The sequence below is a fragment of the Barbus barbus genome (genome assembly GCF_936440315.1).
Source record: "Barbus barbus genome assembly, chromosome: 20".
Taxonomy (NCBI): domain Eukaryota; kingdom Metazoa; phylum Chordata; class Actinopteri; order Cypriniformes; family Cyprinidae; genus Barbus; species Barbus barbus.
The window spans coordinates 30897125-30907618 of NC_136748.1; the positions used below are offsets into that span (position 1 = coordinate 30897125).

A 10494-nucleotide genomic window follows, 5' to 3' on the forward strand; every position below is an offset into this window, starting at 1 on the left:
TAAGCAATACATTTTTGCTTAATTTATTCATCTTTAATTGATGCATTAATTCATGTTGAAATTAAAAAGGTTGTATTTAACCTTAATTCATGCAATAAATAATTTTAAACAATATATTTTTGTACAGCATTTATTAATCTGAAAATCTCATTTAATAAAAAGGAATAAACAATTGTAACCATATTTATATGAGATAATGAAATTGAAATTTATATATATTTAATTTATGCATTAACTAAAAACGAGCAGTATATTTTTACAGCATTTATTAATGTTTGTTATTGTTAATAACAAATAATAAATAATTGTAACTGATGCTACCAGATGCATCTTTTGATTTAAAAAATACATTAAATTAATATAAGGTTTTATTTGTTGATATCAATTTATGCATCACCTAACAATGAACAATATATTTTACAGCATTTAGTAATCTTCGTTAGTTAATAAAAAATTAAAAATCAATTGTAACTAATGCTAACAGATTTTTAAATAAATAATTTTTTTATGCAGTAATATTGAAATTAGTAAGGTTGAATGTGTTAACATTAATTTATATTATTTGTATTTTTATAGCATTTATAGCTTTGTTAATATTTTGCAAAATTATAAACATTTAACTAATGTTACCAGATACAAGCTTTGATTTGAAAAATGCATTCATGTTGAAATTAACATTCAACAGCTGTATCGTTAACAAAAAATAATGCTAACATGTGAAAGCGTATTGTAAAGTTTTACCCTCTTACTGTTTTGTGTTTGTAGGTTTATGAATCATTTCATACATTGATTATTGTCTCAATAAGGCATGATATTGATTTAGTGTGTGTTCTGGACTTTCTATGGCAATTTGGAGTCTTTTTTTGTCTTCTGTGCTCCAGTCGATGGTTGAGGCCGTGGCTGAGAACTATCACAACATCTGGGCCAAGAAGAAGAAGAGTGATCTGGGCAGCAGAGGTTTGTTTCTCTGGTCTCGAGCTCTCCTTGAGTGTGTTGTGAGGATCACGTGTGTTGTGATGTGTTATATGTTCTCTCAGCTGCAGGAGGAGCTCATCCACTGCTGGTGCCTTATGACACGCTCACGGCCAAAGAGAAGACCAAAGACCGCGAGCGAGCGCAAGATCTCTTCCGCTTCCTGCAGATCAACGGATACGCCATCAGCAGGTGTGTGTGCTTTCACACGCATGAGCCTAAATCCCTCTTCACACCAAGAACGATAACTAGAAAGATATCTATTAGAGATGCACCGATACCACTTTTTCAGAATAGATCCGATACCAAAAATTCTAATTATCGGCCGATACCGATACCAGCACTCAGGGCTGGACTGGGACACAATTTTAGGCCAGGAAATCTCACACTCATCCAGGCCATCCCATACACCCACACATTTTTAAACCATGGACAACAATATTTTTTGTATGGCCATCATCATCACATTAAAAAAGTTTAAATCCCTAGGCTGGGGCCGTGCAAAATAATTAAAGTTTATCTCTTGAACTTCAATTTTCCTTTTTAGTCTCTTCATTTTCCCCTGACATCTCACTGTCTCTCGTGTGTGTTTACTTTTTCCACTAATTTTCTTGTCACTTTTTCGTCAACACGTCTTCACCTTGTTGCAAAACAACCACCTCATTGTAATTTCTTTGCACATAGTATACATATACTTTAGAAAAATATAAGCATTACATTAGGGCCATATGTTATTGTTTTATCTTGCCTAAATGTCAAAATCAGTACAATAATAGCTACATCTTGACTATATCTTCACAGAAAAATCTTAAAACTGAACAAGTTTTTTCATTATCATATGTCATGTTTTGTCCTAAGGAAAATTAACCATGCTTTTATTAGGTCTATGGTAAAAGCAGGGCTCTGAACTGGTTCAAGGAACGACAAAGAAAACGGAAACAAACGAAATTTTGACAGAACCAGAAACGAAATCAAATTTTATAGTTCCGAACAGAATCAAAAATTTTAAATGGCCATTAACCGGTTAATAACGTTATTTTATCGTTCCATTTAATATTTGAAATTTGATGTCAACCAATCACAAATTCAAGTACTAGGCTACAGCCTATATTGCAAATGTGGCGCTAACGCGTCCAACGCGTGAAATGCCCGCTCACGGTATTTCATAAATAATAATATTTTAGCATCCAAATACATCGCAAATATGAAAACATTTTGATCCGTGCCGAATGAGAGAGGTAGGCATCAGTTTCACCTTAAATTAATTGGAGAACATTGCCTTAAATTTTTTTGGCTTTACATTTATATAGCCTAAACCTTTTATAAGAGCGTTTAACAATGCAGCAAACATTTTTAAATATCTTGAAAAAATACTTAATGCTAATGTCGTTAAAGCGATAGCAGATTTTTTCTTTTGTTTAGTAGGCTACATTTGGCCAAAATCTATAAAAGACGATGCTGTATTGGCTATGATTAAGCGCAGTGGGTTAAGATACCAGATTTTCTGTGTTTTTTCTTTTTTTGAGTACTATTATTATTATTATTATTATTATTATTATTATTATTATTATAGGCAAATATATATATTTTTAAAATAACGTTATTAATCGGTATTAACCAGTTTCGGAACGATAATAATACATGAGGAACGCAGGAACAGAAATGTTAAAATATCGATTCTGCTCTGAGTGAACCGATTGAATTTTCTTTTTCGTTTTCAAGCCCTGGGTAAAAGTATAGTAACCATGTTTTTTTGGTGGATTGATTACCATTTCTATAACCAGAGTTTTACTACAAATACCATGGTGAAACTATATAGTGTAGCAAAACCATTGTTTGTTGTTACCATGGTTTAACTATAGTAACCATGGTTTTTGGTTTTATTTTTATTAAAACCCACGGTTAATTTCCCTCTTAACCTATTATAAAACGATATGAATATGTGTCTGCTAAATTCACAATAGTAATTATGTCCTTTTGGTAATTTTGCAGTAACATTTGCTAGCAGTTTAATGGTTAACTAAGTAATAAAAGACAAAACTACAATAGTCTGTTTATAGATGTAACTGACCTGAACTTGAAGTCCTGAACAGGACAGTTTTGCCTCTCTGCTCCACCTGGGCACTTACTTCCACTCCATTCTCAAGTCTCGCATCCTTTTGGCATGGCGAAGCACATTGCCAGTCAACACTAACCGATTCATGATTTATTAGAGTTTTATTATTGAATGGCGAATTTGGAAATAATCACTTTAGTACATTCGGCAGGCAACAAAACAACAACAATATTATTTTTAGGTTTCACTTTATTTTGATGGTCCCTTTAACACATTCCGTTGACTGTAAGTAATATTTCTCTTATATATTTACTTACTCTCATTAGTGGGTTTGTAGAGTATTAGTAGACTGGAAGGGTTAGGGTTAGAATAAGTTGACATGTACTTGCAAAGTTACTTATAGTCAGTATCACTGTAAAAAAAAAAAAAGTTGCGCAAAAGTTTGAGGCAACCAGTTTCAGCAGATTTTTGAGTTTTCTCAACTTGTTTTAAGTTTATACAACAAAAGCTGAGAAAACTCAAAAATATCCTACAAAAATAAGATGAGAAAAAATAACACGTTAACCAATAAGAATAAATGATAGAAATAATCTTCTCTGCTGAATAAAGCCATGTCAGATCACGCTGTTCTTATGAGGTAAATTCCTGATAGTAGGTCTTCTTTCAAAAATGATAAAAATTAGATGAATCTTGATTTTATTTTTTTGGTATCTAGGTGAGGGCGTTTGCGCGCAGGTGACTACATATAATGAGCTCAGATACGGGAAAGACTGTACTTCAGTTTCATATGGATTACATAATCAGATAACATTCGTTTTCGATTTGAATTCATTCATTTAAAAGTAGACACTTCAGGCTTTCAGATACAGAAAAGACTGTACCTCGCTTTAGTTTCATACGGATTGCATAATCAGGAATATTCGTTTTCGATTTGAATTCGTTTATTTAAACGTAGAAATTCCAAACTTATACGGGAAAGACTGGTCTCGCTTCACTTTCATAGGGATTTCATTATCAGAAATATTAGTTTTTGATTTTAATTCATTTAAAAAGTAGACACTTCAAGCTTTTTAGATTCTATTGATTTTAGTCTTGTATGTATCTGAGTATTTAAGGTTTCTCTGTGAATCAGGAAAATCTGAAAGTGAACGCGCTGGCGTGCGGAAGGTTAAAGCCGCTGCATTCAATTTTATTTTTAGACGGTAAATTTAGATTTCAAATTCAATATTGATTTTAGATCTGTTGTTTTACTGTATGTAACGCAAGTACTTTATAAGTAACTGTAATTAAATTACCTAAAAATGAACAGTAATCCCTTACTTTACGTTTTCAGTGGATAAGTAATTTAATTACAGTACAGTTACTTAGTAACGCGTTACACCCAACACTGGTTGACATGTAGATGCAAAGTTACTTATTGTCAACAGAATGCTAAATAAAGTGTTACCAAGTTTTATACCACAGTGTGTTGACCTGATCATCACTGTTTTGTGTGTTAAACACAAGCTACTAAAGATAGGCAACTTCATTTTAAAGAAAAATAACAAATGAAAAATTATATAATCATAATCTATAACAAAAATTATATTTTAAACTAGGTTAATGGATAAGTCATCAGCAGAAAATATTCTAGAAAAATTATGAGTGCACAATTTAATAAAATCTAAACATTTAGTGAGGGACAAATAAAAGTGAATAAGTGTAGGACTAAATGTGGTAAAATGCTACGCATTGATCTTTGTATTTTTGTAAAATACATTCATGAAAAACAAGTAAATATATTTATATTAGTGCTGTCAATCGTTAAAAAAACAACTAATTAATCTTGAACTTGAACTAATCGCACATTTTTCTGAAATGAATCGCGATTAATTGCGATTAATCCCACCTAACATTAAAGTTTTTAAATATACTTTTATATTGCAATAATTTCACATTCAAATTAATGTATAAACAACACAAAGATCGTATATTTTTTATATTTGTTTAATGGCATCTTTTTTATGACTAAAGGCCTGATATCAATTAATACTGATTTCCCTATAAAATATTTTCCCCCTAATATTTAACCTTTGACTATAGCCATTCAACTTTACATTATAATTAAGAGCTATCAATTTTAACATTTATTAGACTTTAAAAATAACTTCTAATTTAAGTGAACTTAAAACAATCTTCACATAAACCCATAAATGTCATATTTATCTACCTGTGCCCCTCAGCAGAAATATACAGAAATCTAATAAAGTTATTGATTTCCTCTTTTTTTCTATTGTTCTTGATGAACAGACATCACAGCAGCTGGTTATTAGGTTGTTTTGGCTTCTATTTCTTTAAGAGCTGTCGCTGCTGAACGTGACGTGGATCTGACACGCATCGTATTTTCTCTCAACTCTACCTTTTCTGACCCATTTCAGTCTCTTCTAATGAGCTGACGAGGTGAATCGGGTGTGTTAGATGAGGGAGACAGTGCCCATTTCAGAGACATGTTCTTAATGTAACTCATATATAACGTATTACATGCACGCACAGTTTTATGGCAGCTTTAATCGCATTTTTGGTAACTTCTTGACTTAACTGATCACGACATTGCATGCTCTTAGTTTCTTTCGCGACTTGATATGAAATGATACAGGCTATGCGCGCGCCGGCACTTTTACGCTGCGAGCACAGTACAGTTTCAGCGCTCGTTTGACTCATGCCTGACGCTGAAGTGAAATTGAAGCGCGTCTGAAACATCTCTTGTTTGATGTGCTCGTAAAGACATTCTGTGACTGAATAAATGCACTTCTTGTCAAGAAAAAAGAGACTTAGCAGAGAATTAGCAGTTATGAGTGGGGTGGCCAACCCTAGGCCCCGCCCCTGAGTTAACGGTGTTAAATAATTTGAACGCGTTAAACTGAAAAAATCGCCTGTGCTAATTTTTACAGCACCAATTTATATAAATATATACTATAAAATTAAAAGATTTCTTTTAAATGTATAGTACAGTAATGAAGGCAGCAACACAGGACAGAACAAGAAAGACGATTAATAATCTTTCATTGTGCAAAAGTATTTATAATATGAAAGGCTCCAATATAGAGCGACGTAAAGCGCTTATGCACAGAATGATGCGCTTGAAGCAACACAGAGTCACAGAGCACAGGCATAGAGAAGCTCAAAGCACAAAGAGAAGAGATACTGATGCATAGTGTATTAAATCTGTGCGATAGTTTGAGCCTTTTCTTTTAACAGTTTTAAACTTCAGTTACTGTGCGCTCTTGAAGAGAGTTTTATCATCTTGACTGTCGTATCCGGACATGACACGCAGTTTGAATGCTGAATAGAGGATGAAAGACAACTGAAGAGTTTGCGTGAACTCTTAAATATTCATCTGTACCTCAATGGAACGGCTTCAGAACACTTGGAATATAGTGCACAAAAACTTGTTGGTGCTTTATAATGTTTTTGTGGCTTTCGTGGGGCTTAACAATAACAATAGTATACGCACAATATCAGATTTGGATTGTCCTCATCTGACCGATACCCGATCTGACAGAAAATGCCAGTATCGGAGCTGATACCGATATACGGATCGGAGCATCTGTAATAACTATTAAGATTTACATTACATTTAGTCATTTAGCAGACACTTTTATCCACCACGACTTACAAATGAGGACAATGGAAGCAATCAGAATCAACAAAAGAGGAATGATGTGCAAGTGCTATAACAAGTCTCAGTTAGCTTAACGCAGTACACATAGCAAGGTTTATTATATAATAAATAAAAAGAAAACCGATAGAATAGAAAAAGAATAGAGCAAGCTAGTATTAGAGGCCTTGTTTGTTGTTAATTGTATAATAAATAAAAAGAAAGCAAATAGATAGAATACAAAAAGAATAGAGAAGCTAGTGTTTTTCTTAAAGAAAACAAGCAGTTAGTAAATGAATAGAGTGTAAGTCTAAAAGTGGCCTGGTTTTTTTAAAGAATAGAATAAGAATAGAGAGTGCTAGAGTTAGAGGGTCAAATAAAGATGGAAGAGATGTTTAAAAACACACACGCATACATTATATATGTATGTATAAATGTGTGATATAGTTCTAAAAATCGTTCTCAATATTAAAGAATAGCAGAGACCACACCACAGCTATAACAATAAAGGCACAGAGAAACAATATCGTTGGAATCACTTTCAGAGCGATTCTTTTCCAGCTGATGAACGATACAAATATTGACACCCAGTCAGAATCCATCCTGCTGTAACGAGCTGGAGAATTTCAAGCGGCAGACGAGTGTGCTCTTAGAATAGACAGACGATATCGTCCGCTGATGTGAACGCTAATATCGTTATCTTTATAGTTATGGTTGTTGGTGTGAACAGGGCTTAACCCCGCGGCCGCTGCTGTGTTTCAGGGGTCTGAAGGACATGGAGCAGGACTCGTCCTCGATGGAGAAACGCTTCGCCTTCCGCTTCCTGAAGAAGCTGCTGAAGTACGTGGACTCTGCGCAAGAGTTCATCGCTCATCTTGGTTAGTGAAAGCATTTCTCGCGGGGGACAGAGACGCTCGTTCTGTCACAGATTGATGAATTAACCTTCACACTCTCACTCATTTCAGAGGCGATGGCGAGCAGCGGAAAGAACGGCAGATCACCGCATGAACAGGAAATCAAGTTCTTTGCTAAGGTTTGAGAATGATCTCTACATACTGAATGTTTATGAGATACAGATGTAATGTAAATTTAATTACAAACACACACACACACTTTATTTATGTTTATTTATTTATTATTTTAATGTATAAATTTATATATTTCATATAATTTAAAATTTAATTTAATATAATTTATTTAAATTTAATGATATTACATTTTTTGCTTTTATATTATATTATACATTGTACAACTTAATTATATAAGTTTTATAATTATATAAGTTATTAATTATATTAATATTATTAGTTTTTATAACTGAACTATATTACATATGATATTACATTTACATATATATATATATATATATATATATATATATATATATATATATATATATATATATATATATATATATATATATATATTAGTGCTGTCAATATATTTTAAAAAACCTAATTAATCGCATGTTTTTTCTGAAATTTCCACCTAACATTACAATTTTTAAATATACTTTTATATTGCAATAATTTCATATTTAATCTTCAAATTAATGTAGAAACAACATAAAGATAGTATATTCTTAATATTTGTTTAAAGGCATCTTTATTTAAGACCTAAAGGCCAGTATCACTGATACCAATGCTACTGATGCCTCTATGAGATTGCTCTTTTTTTTTCCCTAATATTTAACTATTGACTATAGCCATTCAACTTTACAGTATAATTGAGAGATATCAATTTTCTAATTTCTTAATTTTTTAACTTCTAATTTAAGTGAACTTTAAACAATCTTCACATAAGCCCATTATAACAAATGTCATATTTAGCTACCTGTGCCCTTCAGCAAGTAGGAAATACACAGAAATTGAATAAAGTTATCAAACACTAAATTCTAAATTAAATATTGTTAATTTTATTATTTAAATAATTTAAATACAATAATTACAAGTATAATGTGTGGTGATGGCGCAGATATAATGTGTGGTAATGGGTGGTGATGGCGCAGTGGATGAGACACATGCCTTTGGTGTGAGAGACCCGGGTTCGAATCCACTGTGAGACACCAATGTGTTCCTGAGCAAGACACTTAACCCCTAGTTGCTCCAGAGGCGTGCGACCTCTGACATATATAGCAATTGTAAGTCGCTTTGGATAAAAGCGTCAGCTAAATGAATAAATGTAAATGTAAATATATATACACACACACACACACATTATATTTCTGATTTTATATATATATATATATATATATATATATATAGTTAAATATACGTATTTGTACATTTTATTTAAAGTTTAATTATATATTATTAATTAAAAATAATAATTATACATATATATATATATATATATATATATATATATATAAAAACCATACTGAGTTTAAATTCCTGTTCACCTGTTGTACTTCCTGTAGGTGCTCCTCCCCCTCATAGACCAGTACTTTAAAAACCACTCGCTCTACTTCCTGTCGTCGGCCACTAAGTTTCTGAGCAGCAGCGGATACGCGTCGAACAAAGAGAAGGAGATGGTCACCAGGTGATGAGCGGCTCATGTCATATAATTATAGAAATATGGATCTCATAGTCAGAAACATGTTGATTTACCTCTTCGCTCATGACACCTGATTTATGAATCGGCTCACAGCGCATGCTGGTTTATCTGGTTTATGATTGATGTTTTTGTAGCTGCTTCTTCTCTCCTCACCTGTCTAAGCTCGCGTTTCTCCCTTCCTCCCGCTGTCTCCTCACTTCCTGCTGCCTTCTGCTGGTCTGTAGTCTGTTCTGTAAGCTGGCCGCTCTGGTTAGACACAGGATCTCTCTGTTTGGTAAGATCACCGCGTCTGTCTGATGGTCTCTGATGCTCATCGAGTCGCTGGTTCTCAGTGGTTTCTGCTGTGTGTTTACAGGAATTGACTCCACCACTATGGTCAGCTGTCTGCACATCCTTGCACACACTTTGGACACCAGGTACGACCTCACTTCCTGTCAGTATCTTCAGTACCCTCATAATGCATTCACAATCTGTAGACTATTTTCACATTCCGGAAAGAATCTTTATTTTATAAAACAGTGATGACTTAATATTATTCTACCATGCTGCCTCTCATTAATGAGTGAATGGGGAAAAAGTTTTGAATGTTACCCTGTTATTACTGCATTTATCCCTTAATTAGAAAATTTAGAAATTATATGAAATGTCAAATTACACATGAACCAGACCCAAAAAACTAAATATATGATGCAAAATATAAATATTTTTTTTTTTTAATATTGATTAGAAATTTTATTTTGATATATCGTTTTTTGAAATTCATAAGAACATATAATCTGAGAATTATCATGATAGCTCAGAAACAGTCCAAATGAAACCTACATATTTATTTCTAACAAAAGAAAATTCAAAAGCCTAAATATTAGTGCTGTCAAACGATTAATCGTGATTAATCACATCCAAAATAAAAGTTTTTGTTTACATAATATGTGTGTGTACTGTGTATATTTATTATGTTTTTATAAATACACACACCATATATTTTGAAAATATACACATGTATATATTTATATGAATATAACTTATATTTTATATAAATTTATTTAATATATAAACATAACACATTTTTCTTAAATGTATACATGCATGTGTTTGTATTTATATATGCATAACAAATATACACAGTGCGCACACACATTACGTAAACAAACTTTTATTTTGGATGTGATTTAGTCGTTTGACAGCACTACTAAATATTACTAAGTTTTCAAACAAAATAAATAAATTTTATTTGCATAAACATTCACTTTCAGATGAAAAGGGATAAATTTTT

The 10494-nt window shown here is 32.4% G+C and overlaps 1 protein-coding gene across 1 annotated transcript in view; it reads left to right on the forward strand.

The window, feature by feature from the left end:
* LOC306886314 (ryanodine receptor 3-like) overlaps positions 1-10494 on the forward strand; it is a gene marked incomplete at its 5' end in the record, with an annotated part of 172700 nt that overhangs the window by 114661 nt on the left and 47545 nt on the right. Inside the window, 7 exons of the mRNA XM_079443321.1 lie at positions 882-957; positions 1038-1164; positions 7428-7543; positions 7631-7698; positions 9085-9206; positions 9446-9495; positions 9577-9637. Coding sequence (XP_079299447.1) covers positions 882-957; positions 1038-1164; positions 7428-7543; positions 7631-7698; positions 9085-9206; positions 9446-9495; positions 9577-9637 — 620 coding nt within the window. The remainder of the gene's footprint in view (positions 1-881; positions 958-1037; positions 1165-7427; positions 7544-7630; positions 7699-9084; positions 9207-9445; positions 9496-9576; positions 9638-10494) is intronic.